Genomic DNA, 18,359 nt, shown 5'->3' on the forward strand with positions numbered 1-18,359 from the left:
AGCACCCTTCTAAGCACTTTTACATAGATAAACTTGTTTAATTCTCACAGTGGCATTCAGAAGTCATCATTTTTAGCATTACTATCATCTTCCCAATGTTCTATAACTGGTAAAGGATGTTTCTGGGATTTAAACCTAGGCCACCAAGCTCCCCAGACCATATTCTTAGCCATTATCCTTTGCAGTATAGAGACCAATACTGCTTCTCTATGTTAATAACAGCTCTTATTTGCTTGAGATCGTATTTCATTGCTCTATGAGTTTTCTAGCTCACAGAACATTATAAGTATTATAAGTATTATAATCCTTATAATACTTCAATGGGGTGATTATTATTATTCTCTGTGTACATATGGAGACAATGAGACACGGAGGATAAATAACTTGCTTAAGGTTACCCAACTGGCAAGCATGTAGGAGCAGGAGTTGGATCACCTGCCACATGGAGAAGGGATGGTATTCGGGTCAGAGGTGTGAGGAGAGTGATGGAGGATGTTGGTCACCCCAGTGGAACAGAAACCAGAACTGATTAGAGCCCAGGGAAGGAATGCCAGGCAGAGGACTCGGGGTGGCAAGGGGGTGGGGACTAGAGCTTATGAAACTATGATGCATCAACCAGTTTAGAACAAAGAGGAGAAGACACATCTTGAAGCCTTAAAGAAGCAAGAAGATAATAATGATAATATCAATACACTATTATGTTAGCTATTGTTAGGTAAAAAAAAGTACCTCAAAAGTAATGGCTTTGTGTTAGTAGATTCTTGCATTGCTATAAAGGAATACCTGAGACTGAGTAGTTTATAAAGAAAAGAGGTTTATTTGTCTGAGGGTTCTGCAGACTGTAAGAGAAACATAATGCCTGCATCTGCCCCTAGCGAGGGCCTCAGGAAGCTTCCACTCATGGCAGAAGGCAAAGGGGGAGCTGGCACACCACATAATGAGACAGGGAACAAGAGAAATGCCAGGCTCTTTTAAACAAAGAGCTCTCATGTGCACTAACAGAGCAAGAGCTCCCTAATTACCATGGGAAGGGCACCAAGTGATTCATGAAGGGTCTACCCCCATGACCCAGACACTTCCCACCAAGCCTCTCCTCCAACTTTGGGGATTACATTTCAACATGAGATCTGGGGGAGACAAGCGCTCAAACTATATCAGGCTTAAACCACAAACACTGATGACCTCACAGTTTCTGACGGCCAGGAATGTATGAGTGGCTTGTCTGAGTGGTTCTGGCCTGGGCTGTCTCTTGAGGGCACAGCCAAGATGGCAGTTGGGGCTGCACCATCTGAGGGTTTGGATCGAGCTGCAGTATCCTCCTCCAAGATGACTTATTCAGGAGTTTCTTGCCATGTGGACCTCTTTACAGGGCTGCTTCATCATCTTCACACATGCCACTGGCTTCCCCCAGAGTAAGTAACGTGAGAGAGAGCTAAGAGAAACCCTTTTATGACCCAGTTTTGGAAGCCACACACTATCACTTCTGTTTTATTCTGTCCCTTAGAAGTGAGTCACTGAGTCCAACCTACACTAGGAAAGAGTTTCAAAGAATTGCTGGAGATATTTTTTAATCACCCCACTCATACATGGTGATTTCTAAAGGATGTAACCTCCTTTCAGAACTCAAGAGCCTTTTCCCACTGCCAGTAGGTTCTGTAGCTGAATGGTAAAGGGTTCCCCTCAGGACTGGACAAAGGGAGCATGTCCATTTGTGTGGAAAGCATGAAATGAGGACTGTGCTGCTCTGCAGTGTGCAACTTAAGGGACACATTTTCAAAGTGCTGCAGAAAGACATAATTGTTCCATCCATAGATTTCAGGGGGATTCACACTGCTAATGTATCTGAGCACTCTTTGGAAATGGATCCCTGGGTCTGCTGGTCTCTAGTTTGGATTGCCAAGCTGAAAGGTGGCATCTGGGTTTCAGTAGGACCCTGCTCTACACCTATCCTTACAGCCAAGGTGCCTGAGTGGGCAGTAACTAGCCAGTGTCCCTGCTAGCTCTGGCCTCGCTATAATTGTGAGGACACACAGAGCCTTTCTTTTTTTCATTTCATTCTCTCAGTCCCCATGTTCCTTTATCTCAGATGCAGAGGTTCCTTCCCACCTCTGAGCGGTATCCCATCTTCCCTCCCAGAAACAGATGCCTGATCCTAAGAGAATCTCCCCACTCCTTTTGTTTCTCTCTCTCCAAAGCACAATGCCGTTTTGTTGCCTGCTGGTGGCTTTCCTGACCTCTGTATACATACAGTTCTAGATGGCTCATCTGGAAATGATCTGATCAGCTGTCAGAAGGACTTTCATGCCCAGCTGAGCCACTGATAAAAATGTCCAGCAGCAAAACCAACCCTAATATCCTCTACAAATTTACAATCAGACTGGGTCCTCTGCCTTCCCTCTTAAAATCTACATGGGATTTAGAGAAAAGAGTAGGATTAGTGGGGCAAATTTGACCAAGATACCTCACCTCTTTGAGCCCCTATAGTTCTTTCCACCTATAAAGTATGCCATCAATGGGTTAATCCTTGGGAAATTGTTCATCACAGTACCTGGCATGCAATAAATGATCAATAAATGCTAATATTTTTCAGCCTAAATTAAAATGGTGGTGCTATTAGGAAAGAATGATTGTTTGGGCCACACATCCACTACCCTGCTGCTTGCCTGGAGCATGTTGGTACACAATTCAGTAGGTAATGAGGTTTGGGATTGCAGAAGGCCTGTGATTGATGGCACAAAAACCTGATGTAGTCCAATTCAATTCTGTCTGGAAAAGTAGTCCCAGGTCATCAAACTGCCCTCTCATTTCAGAAAGCACCATAAAATGGAAGAGACCACAGGACATGAAAGAACTACTTTTCTTTCCGTAGCCAACACACATTAAAGGTCACTATTCTGCGTTAACTTGAAAAGAGCAAAAGCACTGTTTAATACAGGCTGTCCAGATTCAATTTTAGAGGCAGGAAACAGAGATTAGTCAAGTCCTCTAATTTACAGATGGAAAAACTATTGTCCAAAAGTTTCTTTCAGTGAATCTGTTTTGAACACTTATTGTGAGATATTACCAAGATGCATGATTGTGTATCTCTTCAAGCCAGCATAATATTTATCACACACTATATTTCCTCAAGAAATTCTTAATAAGTAAACAAATGAATGAATTCACAGACTTGCCCAATGTTAGAAATTAGTAACTAGAAGAACTAGAGCTAGAACACCCATCTCCTGACTTCCTGTTTACTACTTCTGGGTGAGACCAAAAACGCTTGAAAATAGTTAGGAAAACTCAAGCAGTGTTCTTAGATTAGCTTCTGAATCACTGATTTAAGCCCATACAGAAAACACAAATGAAGCACTCTGCCACCAGCCCATGACTGAAGGCTGTGTCATAGTGTCTCTGAATCAGTCCCTTCCTGGGAATGATGATGTCCCTACTAATGCCTTCTATAAAAGGGCTTTACCTCCATTCACCCCTTAAACAGCTCCCACTTCACTTCAGAGGGCCTCTTTGTTTCAAAGTCAAAGTATACAGAGGCCTCAGAACCAGAATTTTATCAGTCAGCCAGTATTAAAAGGTGTACAATGGATTAATGAGGCAAGAATTCTCTCATTTACTCTTGAGGAACAAGAAAGAGAAGCAAATGTCATTGCTTACAGGTATTCTGGCCCACGATGCTCAAAGAGTGCTGTGTCTAACATCCATTTCTAAGCAAATTTCTCTTCTAGATATACATACTACTACATTTTTTAATTTTTAATTTTGAAAAATGTTTGTGGGTACATAGTAGGTATATATATTTATGGGGTACGTAAGATGTTTTGATACAGACATGCACTGTGAAATAAGCACAACCTGGAGAATGGGGTTGTCATCCCCTCAAGCATTTATCCTTTGAGTTACAAATAATTCAGTTACATCCTTTAAATTATTTTAAAATATATAATTAAGTTATTGTTGACTGTAGTCATCCTACTGTGCTATCAAATAGTAGGTCTTATTCGTTCTATTTTTTTTCTACCCATCATACTACTGTATTTACCAACTATAAAAGTTCACCTGATGTGAAGCCCTTTCAGACACCATTCAGCCTTTCTCAACTCAGGTTTCTTATCTGAACTGCAAAACAGGAAATTGTTTGAGTGACTGTCTTCTCAATCCTCCAAAGACAGTACATAACCTGGATCATCCTATGTTCTTGGGAAAGAAAGTGATCTGTTACATGCAATGGATGCTGTGGGGCAGTAGGACTTAATTTCTCAGGAAAGCCTGGCTGAGAAACATGCCACAGTAATCCAATATACCTACAAATTATGAACACATCAAATTGTTCTTACACACACACACAAAATTCCACAAAAAATAAAAAGTCATATTTTACAATCTCTTAACAATGAAAATGGCTGCATTACTTCCAAAGTCTTTTCAGAGGAAAAAATTCATTTGTATTCATGTTATTAAAATACATTATTTTTTCAATTTGGAAAGCATAACAGGAAGATCAGCAAATCTTTTTAGATATGTAAATTATAACTCAAACAAAAATAGATTGCTGGTACATTTGCTATGAAGAATATTAAATGGATTTTGTAGGCAAGTTAGACCAAACTGTATTCCTTTGAGGTATTTGGGAAGTTATCTCTAACTTTTCAGTAATTAGCAAATAGTTTCAGACCATCACCCTCTTAGATGCCTGGGAGGACATGGCGAAGAAAACGCACTTTGCATATTTTGCCAACAGACTGCTGATTTTTTTTCTTTACTTACGTTGATTTCTATCTCATGCAAAACAAAAGTCACTGATTTGTTTCATATCATTTCATTTTGATCACTAGTTTACAATTGGAAAATCAGCTTATAGTTGGTAAAATAGAGCAGAGCCGGAGAAGGAATTAACATTTATAGAATGCCTGCTATGAGCTTGACGTAGTGCCAGGTACTTTGCACATATAATCTCAACTACTCCCCAAGAGGTAAGTGGTTTTATCTTTTCCTTTCTGCAGATTAAAAGAGTGAGACTCAGATTCACCCAGTCATTAGCAAAACTGAGATTCAAACAAATCTCCACAATTCGTATGTTCAGAATTATTCCAGGATTCAGCACATCTTTCTCCAATGATGACTGAAAACTAAATTAGGACACTCTACTTATTTTTCAATTTTTATCCCTTATTATTCAGCAGACAAACTCTCTGCCAAAATATGACCACACTTGACTGGCTTCCACATAAGATCAAAAGAAACGGGGATCAGTAAGATGAAGAAATTGAAATTCATGAATGAAACTGTAAATTTGACTCTTTTGCCATGAGCAATTCAGATGTACAGTATTCCCAAAGAGCCGCTGAGCTATGTTTCACAAGAAAAGAAGGTCAAAAGTCAGAAGACTGGAGCACCCATGTCCTTAGAATACAGATGCTATATATAGAACATAGATTATTTAATTTTCTTCTTTTATTCTTAGATTGTGGTGAATACATCAGCTTGGCTGAGAATTATTTTCATTCCTTTATTCATTTGAAAATTTCACTTTCACTGATAGTCTTTAAATAGGTCACAGGAATTAAAAAACATGGGCTTATGTCTCAGCCAGCACAAATGCCTGGTGTTCACTATTGCACACAGTTTAACCTCTAGAAAACCCACTGTCCCCCGCCTCTCACAGACTGCTTGGGTCTTACCCCTCCTTCTCAAGGAGTCTTGCAGGAACTGCTACTAGAAAAGAGAGAACAGCAACTAAAGCATTTTCTTTTGTCTACAAGCACAATGCAGAGGCACTTTAAGAACAGGAGAGTCTTTCTGCTGAGCCTCTTTCAGTAAAGCATTAATATTTATTAACTTGCACTCTGCTATAGAATGAATGTTTTATGATAAAAAACAAGTAGCAACAAAATGGAAATTTTAACCACAAGCAACCTACTCTTCCAGTGAGCTCAGGATGGGGTGAGCAAACCACTGTCTCTGTGTTTCGGGGACTCTTATGCAATCATCTAGACAAAGCAGTAATTGATTACTGCTCCACGAAATTACTAGAGACAATAATCAAAAAGTTATAGATTTCTTTTATCAATAAGAGCCAACTAAAATGAAGCTGTGAATTAACCTTATATTAATGCTGCATTAACAAATGCTACATTAATGCTACATTGACAAATTAACATTATAGCAATACTACATTAAATTAATGCTGTATTAATAAAAAAGTCCTATATATTAATAGGACTGAAGCCTTTTTCAGAAGCTTAGAATTATATACACATTTTACATTTAAATTAGATCCTCAATTCAGAAAAGAAAGGATTTTTTTTCAGTGTTGAACAAGAGCATGTCTGTCTCAAGTTTGCCTATTCATTCATTCATTCACTATTTATTGAGTACATTTTATTTACCAGACACATAGAAATGTGAGATTTTGAATCAGTATCAAGGTCTAAAAATGACTTACGTGAGTTCTTCACTATTGAGGACTGCCCTTATGAATCACTTTGTGATTCCTAACTACTCCATCTTACTACAGCTTTTCATAATGAGTTATTACATACTGAAAAAGAACAAGAGCATCTCAATTCTATAATTAATGTACACACTCCATAAAGGCACAAAAATAAAAATTCAGTAGCATTTATTTCTTTCCTGTCAATTTTGATGATTCAGTACAGTGATAGCTGTACTGAGACCATGTAACAATTAGCCTGTTGAATATTCTCTTTCTATTTTCTTGAGTGCAGTTCTTACATAATATTTTAGGAGTAGATTTCCAACCCATCATCTTATGTTTCCACTGGGTCTAAGCAGTGTGGGAAAGGAAAATAAGCATAGATTTTGGAATCAGGCAGACCTGGGTATGAATTCTGATTGCGTGTGTGGTAGACTTTCAGAAAACTTACTTTACCTCTCCATTTCTTGGTTTCTTTGCCTACAAAATGAACACAATACATCTACTTTGCAGGATCATCGCAAGGAATATAGATAACATGTATAGAGCAACTAGCTCACAATAGGTATTGCTGTTCTTTTTATACAAAAAAAAATCTGGAAGGGCACACTGAAATTGCTCTATTTTAAGTAGTGTAATTCACCATGAAATTAAAATAACAACAACAAAGGTAGAATGGGACAGAGTTGAACATTTTGGGCCTGATTCATATCTGTCTCATGAGACAATTATTTTATATTCAGGTTTCCACCTAAATAAGGTATCTAGTAAGAACAATGTTGATTTTAAATAACAGACCTTCAAACTACTGAATGGCATTGACAGAAAGGATCACATTTCTCCTAGCTCCCTGCCACCATCTCCAGAATTATAATTGTTCTGCTGTGCCTGTTAAGGTATGGACATGACAGAGAAAGGAAAGAAACAAAATAACTAGACTGTAAAATTACTTTGGGATCATTAGCAAATACAAGGTTGACTTGAAAATGAAACAATCATTGGCATGCCAGTTTTTTAGTACAATGAGAGCACCATCTCTATTTTCTGCCGCATTTCAGTAAATAAATAAATACTCATTTAAGCACAGTCTTTTTTTTATTATTATTATACTTTAGGTTTTAGGGTACATGTGCACAATGTGCAGGTTTGTTACATATGTATCCATGTGCCATGTTGATTTCCTGCACCCATTAACTCGTCATTTAGCATTAGGTATATCTCCTAATGCTGTCCCTCCCCACTCCCCCAACCCCGCAACAGTCCCCGGAGTGTGATGTTCCCCTTCCTGTGTCCATGAGTTCTCATTGTTCAATTGCCACCTATGAGTGAGAACATGCGGTGTTTGGTTTTTTGTCCTTGCAATAGTTTACTGAGAATGATGGTTTCCAGTTTCACCCATGTCCCTACAAAGGACATGAACTCATCAATTTTATGGCTGCATAGTATTCCATGGTGTATAGGTGCCACATTTTCTTAATCCAGTCTATTGTTGTTGGACATCTGGGTTGGTTCCAACTCTTTGCTATTGTGAATAGTGCCGCAACAAACATACGTGTGCATGTGTCTTTATAGCAGCATGATTTATAGTCCTTTGGGTATATACCCAGTAATGGGATGGCTGGGTCAAGTGGTATTTCTAGTTCGAGATCCCTGAGGAATCGCCACACTGACTTCCACAATGGTTGAACTAGTTTACAGTCCCACCAACAGTGTAAAAGTGTTCCTATTTCTCCACATCCTCTCCAGCACCTGTTGTTTCCTGATTTTTTAATGATGGCCATTCTAACTGGTGTGAGATAGTATCTCACTGTGGTTTTGATTTGCATTTCTCTGATGGCCAGTGATGATGAGCATTTCTTCATGTGTTTTTTGGCTGCATAAATGTCTTCTTTTGAGAAGTGTCTGTTCATGTCCTTTGCCCACTTTTTGATGGGGTTGTTTGTTTTTTTCTTGTAAATTTGTTTGAGTTCATTGTAGATTCTGGATATTAGCCCTTTGTCAGATGAGTAGGTTGCAAAAATTTTCTCCCATTCTGTAGGTTGCCTGTTCACTCTGATGATAGTTTCTTTTGCTGTGCAGAAGCTCTTTATTTTAATGAGATCCCATTTGTCAATTTTGGCTTTTGTTGCCATTGCTTTTGGTGTTTTAGACATGAAGTCCTTGCCCACGCCTATGTCCTGAATGGTATTGCCTAGGTTTTCTTGTAGGATTTTAATGGTTTTAGCTCTAACATTTAAGTCTTTAATCCATCTTGAATTAATTTTTGTATAAGGTGTAAGGAAGGGATCCAGTTTCAGCTTTCTGCATATGGCTAGCCAGTTTTCCCAGCACCATTTATTAAATAGGGAATCCTTTCCCCATTTCTTGTTTTTGTCAGGTTTGTCAAAGATCAGATAGTTGTAGATACGCAGCATCATTTCTGAGGGCTCTGTGATTTAAGCACAGTCTTGCTTTGAATAACTTTTGCCATAAATCTTGCCTCTACCCAAAGCAATACTAAGAAGAAAATGTAGACTGTACTTTCACTGTACCACAGAACTGATGTTCTTTCTTTCTCTCTTTCCTCTGTCTGATTCTCTTTTTCATATCTTGTGTTCTTTTTTTCTGACTTCTGCCTCTTCCATTTGATACCCTGCAGGTTGTCCGGCCATACCAGACCATGTCCAATCCCATGAGCAAGCTCACTGTTCTCAACAGCATGCATTCCCACTTCATTCTGGCTGACAATGGGACCACTGGAAAATATGGAGCAGAGGTGAAACTTCGGAGACAACTGGAAAAGCATATTTCACTCCAGAAGATAAACACAAGTAAGTAGCGGTTATTCCCACTAGCATGGCTCGTAGGAAGTATGCCGAAAGTGAATAACTTTAAGTACACCATGCAGCAATGTAATAAAAACTTGAGCAAATTTTAAACATGAACCTTTATTTCTACTGGGCCAGAGCTTAGAATGAGAGGAAGCCATCCAGAGGAGAACAATTGGAGGCGTAAGAAGTAATTACACAATTAGTGACTCCAGCTTATGTATCATGTGTGAAAAATTCAACTCCATCTGGGGTATGTGTATGCAGATAAACTTTCTCTTCATACTTTTCCTTCATCATCTGCATGGTACTCTCAGGAGAAAAGTTTCTATTTATTAAGCTTTTTTTGGTGGCTAAACAGAAAAGCAAAAGAATCAGATTTTGATCTTAGCACCAATCTGGCTGTGCAAAGGCATTTCAAAGAAATTGAACATTCACTCTCTAAGCTAAAGCATCATGTGAAAATGTTTCTATTTATTACGCTTTCTTTGGTGGCTAAACAGAAATGTTTCTATTTATTAAGAGAAAATGTTTCTATTAAGCTTTTTTTGGTGGCTAAACAGAAAGGCGAAAGAGTCAGATTTTGATCTTAGCACCAGTCTAGCTGTGCAAAGGCATTTCAAAGAAATTGAACATTTACTCTCTAAGCTAAAGCATCATGTGAAACTATCTTCATGAAATTTTAATTGTCTGTATTTTAAGTATGTACTCATTGTCTCTAGATACATATGGATTTAGATATAGATAGATGTATATGTGAACCACATAGTACATAGTTAACACTAATATTATCTCTTAAGCACATAAGAATCTCTATTTGCTGTATTTGTTGTGTAAATGTTTGTTTTAACTGAAAGGTAGCATCATCAAAACAGCAACACTCCACAGATCACTAAGTGGCTTGCATTTAAATGCAATTTAGGTATGAAAGCAATCTACTGTCCCGCCTCACAAAATAAAATTCAATTTGTTTTTATAAAGTAACAGGTGAGGATGCATGGCAAGCTCAAACTTTGTGGTAATTAGATGTCCCGTCAGATTAATTTGATCTAATTGATTGAAATTCCAAAGCCTACAATTCCAAAAAACAAAAGGTTCCCTTTGGCTAGATGAGTTTTCAGAGGTTCTACGTACTGTGATTCAACTTTTCCAAATCACTTTTCCCTTCTCTAGATTTTTCTCTGCACCTGCCCCAAATGGGTCTTCATTGCCATAGCCACCTTCCTCCAAAAACTGGGATGTTAGATTTATCATACCACAGCTTCTCCTTCCTACACTCTGTTTTCTGTTCCCACCTTTTACGGACCGCTACTGTTTAAGTGTCATGTTTTGTGGTTTCATATTTTTCACAGTGAAACCTGAAATAATAAATTTTGGCCTAGGTCTGAAATAAAAATTATATTAGGAAATTTCCTTCCCCAACTGTCTTTGGAAAGAAGAAACACAAGTGTTATTATCCCAAGCTGAACATCTTCTGGAAACAAAGAGTAGAAAAGACTAGAAAATATACAGAGACCAGCAGAGATCAAATGTAACAAAGCACTGTGATCAATGGGTGGTAGGTTTTGCTGTAAATACTAAAATTGAGTTCCATTACAGTACTTGATAGAATGGGCAAATGTTATGTAATCAGTGTTATCTATTTAGGTTTTTATAAGCTACAGCATGACTTTCTGTACACCATCAGGTTAAGAATGAGAGCTTAAATAGGACTGAGCTGGAAGCTGAAGAGGATGAGAGCAAGGAAACAAGGAATGAATTCAGAGTCAAGTTCAGTACTCGGTAATAAGACAAAATCAGTCCAGACAGGCAAAGCATGTCATTGTGGCAGGCCCTAGTGGCAGCTGGGCTGGTTAGCCAGTAGTGTGGGTAGCAGGCCTAGGTATGTGTTTGTGTACATTATGCACCCAGCAAAGGGGATGGGAGCTGGAGTTAAAACCCAGCCCGAGCCTAGGTTTTAGTCAAGCCTTGGTGCCTTCCAGAATGCCTAGAGAAAGGGGGTGCCTTTTTCTAATTGATCATCCCAGAGGGAGTGCCCTTTTGCAATGTACATGCCTGGAGGGGTGCCTTTCTTCAGAAATGGCAGAGCTGCTGCATATATGGATGGCACTGCAGGGGAAGCCCAGGGAGGCTCTTGGACAGTGGCCTGGCCTCCCTGAGGAGCAGAGGCCAGCAGCATGGAGCTGAACAGCAGGCCACGGTGGATGGTCAGCATGTCAGGAATGCTGGAGGAGTCACCACCAGATACTAGTTCTTGGGTAGATCATCAGGGACACATCACATTCCATTTATGGAAACACCAAACCTTTGCTAGATTATCAAGGCAGGTAGTGGCACATGGGCACATTGACAAGCAGGGACCCCTCAGGAGTCTAGAGTACAAAGGAGGGGAGAAGCACAGATCCAGGTACCACGGGACTTACTTTTGGCACTGTATTTGTGGCTTCATAGAGGCCCACAGGCTCCTCTTCCAGTGAATATATTAATAATTAAATGGTAAGAGGAGAGTTATAGAAGCCCAGGAGAAATTCTGAAGTCACAGGAAGTGAAAAGGCCCAAGGTAAGAAATTTATGCATGAGCTGTAGTGAATGTCAAGAGTTAGCTCCTATAGCAGTTCTACACCTGAACTTAATAGTGGTAAGGTGACCAACTTGTCTCAGTTTGCCTGGGACTTTGTTAGATTTAGCAGTGAAAGTCCCAAATCCCTGGGTCCCCTCAGTCTGGGCAAACTGAGATAATGGGTGACCCTACAAGTGGATGACTCATAAGTCATTAGGTCAACTTCCCTCATTACTGTACTCAGACCCCAAAGTTGGGCGGAGTGGCAAGCTCCTTAGAGGGTAGGGAGTGACCAAGGCTCTTTGAAGTAGACAAAGCAGGACCTTTGAGGTCTCCATTCAGTTAACAGCAGAAAATGCTCACTGAGAACACAAAGGCTTCCAGAACAGCACCGACAAAGACACAAAGACAGGCAAAAAGTGGACCTGGTCTTAACATGAAAAACGGCAGAAGAATACAAACTTTTAATGCAATCCTCAGTCAGCAATTTAGAACAGCAAATCTACTTTCTGCCATGGACACTTTGTGGTTCTTCCTTTTAAAAATAAAATTTTATGGCCAGGCACAGTGACTCACACCTGTAATCCAAGCGCTTTGGGAGGCCGAGGTAGGTGGATCACGATGTAAGGAGTTCGAGACCAGCCTGGCCAACATGGTGAAACCCCGTCTCTACTAAAAATACAAAAATTAGCTGGGCATGGTGGCAGGCGCCTGTAATCCCAGCTACTCGGGAGGCTGAGGCAGGAGAATCGTTTGAACCCTGGAGGCAGAGGTTGCAGTGAGCCGAGATCGTGCCATTGCACTCCAGCCTGGGTGACAGAGCAAGACTCCATCTCAAAAAAAAAATTAATTAATTAAAAATAAAATTTTATTCTATAAGTTTATCCTAAAAATTCCATTTACTTTTTCATTTCCTGCTTCAGATGTTTAGGAAATCTAATTTACAAATGTGGAATTCAATTTCCTGAAAATGAAACACTATGCCACAATAACAGTGTCTACCACCTCTTACACTCAGGATGGCCCCAGGGAGGTGTGAACCCCCCCGAGCATTTCCTTGCTAAAGTGCCATTCCCCCTCATCACTAAGGGGTGACCTGCATACTGTAGTTTCCTATCAACGAGCCTGTTTTCTTACATAAATGGTATAATCTTCTGAAGAATATTTCTCCTAAACATTAAGTGAATCCTGTTCAGGAGACTCACAAATGCTTTTCATCAACATGACAATGATCACTGAAAACATACTCCAAGCACCAGTGTTTGACCTTTTTCTCCACCCTCTGACTTTCATTGTCCCTCCTCTCCCAAGCATTTCTACAGCCAACAGTCAGTACTGAAACATCATCATCAGTTAGTGATGGGCTTTGTTTATAAAAGAGAAGCCTTTCAGACATGAGCAGTTACCTGCCTCACAATGCTCTTCCATCTACAGTTTTTTAAACTTCAAATTTAATATGCAAGGAACAATTTCAGTCATTCCTTTAGTAAATAAATACTTATTGAATTCCTATTAAGTTCCAGTCATGGTTAAGGTCTAGAATAGCAGCAATGAACAATTCATTGAGCTTACCTCAAGGGGGGCAACCAGAGTAATAAGTAAGAAAACGACTGACTGTGTGATGGCCAATAGTTTTTAAAAAGTGCTTTCGAGAAAAATAAAGCAGAGTAAGGCATCTATCTGTGCACTTGTGTGCATACACACGTGTGCATTGGGAGGACAGTTTCCATTAGGTGATCAGGAATGGCCTCTATGAGGAGGTATCATTTATGCAACAACCTGAATGAAGCAAGCGGCCGGCTGTGAAAGAGCATTCTGTGGAGAGTGAAAGCAGAAACTAAGCCACCAGGTGTTCAGTAAGGAGCAGGGAAAGCTTGGTAAAGAGTTGGCGCTTATTCTAACCAAGATTGGATCTGGGACATTATCGGATCTCCCTTATTATTTAAAATATCACTCTGCTATTGTACGTAGAGATTAGACTGAGGTAGAGAGCAAGATTAAAAACAAGGAAATGCCTTCAGCAGGCTATTGCAATAATGCAGGTGAGAGATAACTGGTTTGAAAAAGGATGGCAGCAGTGGAGGTAGTAGAAAGTGGTTAGATTTTGCGTGTGTGTTTGTGTGTGTGCATGGGGTAGGGGAGAGCACTGCAGGGGAAGCCCAGAGAGGCTTAAGGACAGCAGCCTAGCCTCCGTGAGGAGGAGAACCCAGCACTGCGGAGCTGAAGAGCAGGACGTGGCAGATGGTCAGGATGCCAGAGATGCTGGAGAAGCCACCATCAGATGCTAGTTTTTTGGCAGATTGTCAGGGACACATCACATCCCATTCATGAAAACACCAGGCCCTTTCTAGATTATCAAGGCAGTTAGTGACACATGGGCATCTTGACAAGCAAGGACCCAGTTAGGGAGAAGTCTGGAGTACAAAGTAGGAGAGAGGCACAGACCCAGATACCAGGGGACTTACTTGGGGGAACACACACACACTTACACACACACACACACACACACAGAGAAGACAAAGCTTTGTTTTTGAAATTGTGGTAAAATACATATACGTAACCTAGAATTTACCATTTTAACGATTTTTAAGTGTGCAATTCAGTTTCATTAAATACATTCACATCGTTTTTGTGCAACGATCACCACCATTTATCTCCAGAACGTTTTCATCATTCCAAACTGTAACTCTGTACTCATTAAACACTAACTCCCCATTACTCATTACCCCCTCCCCTAACCCTTAGTAGCCACTCTAGTTCTACTTTCTACCTTTATGCATTTGCCTATTTTAGGTACTTCGTATAAATGGCATTATAAAATCTTTGTCCTAAGATATATTTTGAAAATAGAGCTCAAGAGGTCTTGCTACTGAATTGAGCATTCAGGGTAAGGAATAGACACTTCAAGGGTGATGCGTGGTCATCCTTTGAGACACCAATGTATCCTTAAAACAATGGGATGACATGAAAGCCCCTAAGGAGTAAGTATTTACAGAAAAGAAAGAGGCTGAGGACTAGTCTCTAGGGAATTCGTACAAAGTTTTTGAGAAGGGGTGAGATTCCACGCAGAAATACAGAACATGCACAAATGAAGAACAGGAGGAAAAGCACAGAATTACGGGCACAGATGTGGGTAGGAAGGGACACTTTCTGGTGGAAAGATAAGGTGATTCTCTAAACATAGCTTCTATGTCTACATAAAATAATACAGGAGGTTATTGGCTAGGAGTGTGTAAGAGGAGAAGGTGTTGAAGATTAGGGACAGAAAACAACTACAGTCAGTTTAGAGACTGGGAGAATGAACAGATTAGGAAAATGTAGAATTCTCATGCAGCACTGTTGGTATTTATGGTTGTAAATTTAAAGCAGCATGAATCATCAGAGTTGTATGGTTTTTTCCAGCCATGTCCAGTTACAGTGGTAAAATAGGCATCAATGTGGGATTTTATCTGGCAAGTAGGAAAGAGAGATGGAGAGGCAAGAAAAAGAAACCGATATATTCTCTCTGTATCTGTATCCCTAAAGTACCATTAGTGTCTATGAATGAAAAAAATGTTATGCCTGACATTTAAAATAACATAAAATCATTAATCTAAAAGAGCATATTGATGTACAGAGAGATGGTTAAGTAAATTATCAAAAGTGACCCACGTCTTTAAAGTGTTTAAGTAAACAGGTTCATAATAGATAATTTTTAATGTTTATTTTACTGTTCAGATATTTACATAAGTTCAACCAACTTGATATATTGCTGGAAATATAGTAGCTGCTCGATAAACATATGTTAGCCTAAAGAGTGGATACCAAGGGACTACTCCAGAAAGTAGCATCTATGTATCCTGATAAGAATTTAAAATTCTTATAAAATTATTATTATGAAGGAATGTTTTTATAGCCACCCTATAGCTATCATCCAGCCTCTACATTTATCAGCCCTTGGCCAATCTTGTTTTCTCTATCCAGACACCCACCTACTTCCTCTTCTGAATAATTTTGAAGGAAATCCAGACAGCATATCATTTCTTTTATAAATATTTCAGTACAAAAGCATTTTTTAAACCAATGTTGGCCACACATAGGCTAAATCTTAAAAATATTTCCTTAACTCAATAGCAGCATCATGGCAAATATTGGTCTAAGAATTTTTTAATAATTCTTTCAAAAAATAAAAATTAAGAAATACACTATTGCATGCTGAAATTTATCTTAAAGATTTAACAATCATCTTTTCTAGTTGCAAATTCGACTTTCAGCTAGCCAAAAACTATTTAAAATGAATGTTACATTGCAATTCTTAGAATTCAAGATTAGAAAAATCTTCAGCAACTGTGACTTTCTTTTAATGGTTTAAAGAGAAGAGTATAACTTTTGGGAGAAGAGGAAGTCTTTGTCTGTTGCTAGTGGCATAAAGTAACAGTGGCAGGTAGCCTGGGAGTTGAGATCGTCAGGGCTCTGTGACCTCGGGCAAGTTATTGTATTTGATTTTGTTTCTCCATCTGTAAACTAGGGATAACAATTCCTCACAGTGTTGTGATTAAAGGAGTCAACACATGATTCTGTCATGTGGCAGTTCAAAAACATTGATTCCTTTCCTGCCTTCTTGGTGGTTCAGTGCCATGTGCTATGTCTACACAGCCTCACTGCCATAGGTTCCAACCTGAGACTTGGACCTTCTCTCTCAAAGCCCATCAGAGCCCAAGGTGTTCGTCAGAATGTCTTACAACAGGCTCGGTGCAGTGGCTCACACCTGTAATCCCAGCACTTTGGGACGCCAAGGTGGGCGGATCACCTGAGGTCAGGAATTCGCCATTGCACTCCAGCCTGGGCAACAAGAGCAAGACTCTGTCTCAAAAACAAAAAAACAAACAAATGAAAAAGTCTTATAACAAATCATAACCTGGCTCTGCTTGTTAAAAAGAAGTCTTATACTGTCTTTAGTTACAGAAAGATTCAAAGGGAAAAGTGGATGCTTAAAATTAGATTCTGCTACATATCACTATGCCTCTATTATTTGTTACAGAGTAGTTTAATTTCCTAGTCACTACAGCAATAAGAAATATATTCTAAACTGTAGTTGTCCCTCCTGCCTCAGTATACAGAGAATAATAGAGAAAATTTAAGCTTTCTTTAAAAATCCAAGCTGTATCAATATCTTAGAGTAGTCATAAATGGCATTAGGATTTTTGAGTACTCTACTTGTTGAAGGTGTAGGAACTTGAGCTGAATAGGAACTGACCCAGACTATATCTTGAAATAATAGATTTGAGTCAATAACAGATTTTTTTCTTGTAATTTACCATTTTATTCAAAAAGATTAGAAGAAAAGGACAGAAATCTAGTTGTCTGCAGGCTCCATTTGATTGAGGTGTTATTCCTTTGCCTTTGAATTATATTTTAGGTTAGGCTGAATGGAAACTTTATTTGGATTGCACATCTAATTATATAGTGAATGTCAACCTTGGGTATAGGAAATTTCATTATGAGGCTAGAATTTTCTGACTTTGTTATCTCCCTACTTGAAAGTGAAATCTATGTCATATGTAATCTAGTCTAAGGGATTATTTCCCCATGGCAGACCTTATAGATATACCTATTTTGCAATATTAATTGATGGAGTGTCCGGGTAGGTTTTGATTTCCATAACCAGTGCTTTTGCTACTTTCAAAGTTTGCTTGGAGGAAAACTTGAAGCTCTGTTTTTTTCTTTACCCTAGAGTAATATCTGACATTTGAGTGTGGCCTCATCTGATGAAGCCACCTAGAGTACCTTTCTCTAAACCAGCAGATTAAAATGGGCTTAGCATTGCTAAGTAAACAAGTAGCAGAAAGGATTGCAGGATTCATAAAATATAATCAAATTTGGTATTTGAGGATATTGGTATTTAGAAATATCTGCAAAAATATGTTTTATCATAAAGTTCCTAAGCCAACACACCTATTTATCTATGATTATGTGCCTCCCCTGGGAGACATTTTAAAATGCGAGAGGTGGGATTTCAGGTTGTCACCATTTCTGGTGCTTATTAATGGCATGGGAGAGGGGCCAGGAATGTTAACATCCTACAGTTGCAGGACAGTCTCACATGAAGAATCACCTGGCCCAGACACCAACAGCATCTCTTAGGAGACACTACTCCGAGCATGTTACCCTAAGTTTTCTTTTTGTTTTTTCTAAATCTTTCCCATAACCCTCTCCTCACTTGTCAGGACCACACCCTTCTAAGGTAGCCTGTACAAGTGTAAAGACATATGTAGAGGAAATGTTACTAGTGAATCGCAGTGAGATTCAAAATACGTATTTTTTTTTTATTATTATACTTTAGGTTTTAGGGTACATGTGCACAATGTGCAGGTTTGTTACGTATGTATCCATGTGCCATGTTGTTTTGCTGCACCCATTAACTCGTCGTTTAGCATTAGGTATATCTCCTAATGCTGTCCCTCCCTCCTCCCCCCACCCCACAACAGTCCCCGGAGTGTGATGTTCCCCTTCCTGTGTCCATGAGTTCTCATTGTTCAATTCCTACCTATGAGTGAGAACATGCGGTGTTTGGTTTTTT

General features: G+C 39.2%; 1 protein-coding gene across 23 annotated transcripts in view; it reads left to right on the forward strand.

Annotated features, from left to right (window-relative positions):
- TRPM3 (transient receptor potential cation channel subfamily M member 3) overlaps positions 1-18,359 on the forward strand; it is a 943,194-nt gene that overhangs the window by 648,181 nt on the left and 276,654 nt on the right. For all 23 annotated transcript variants that reach the window (XM_055272296.2, XM_055272299.2, XM_063636996.1 and 20 more), the window contains exon 6: positions 9,072-9,243. In XM_055272296.2, the coding sequence (XP_055128271.1) occupies positions 9,072-9,243 (172 nt within the window). The remainder of the gene's footprint in view (positions 1-9,071; positions 9,244-18,359) is intronic.

The sequence above is a fragment of the Symphalangus syndactylus genome, chromosome 3 (genome assembly GCF_028878055.3).
Source record: "Symphalangus syndactylus isolate Jambi chromosome 3, NHGRI_mSymSyn1-v2.1_pri, whole genome shotgun sequence".
NCBI classification, from domain to species: domain Eukaryota; kingdom Metazoa; phylum Chordata; class Mammalia; order Primates; family Hylobatidae; genus Symphalangus; species Symphalangus syndactylus.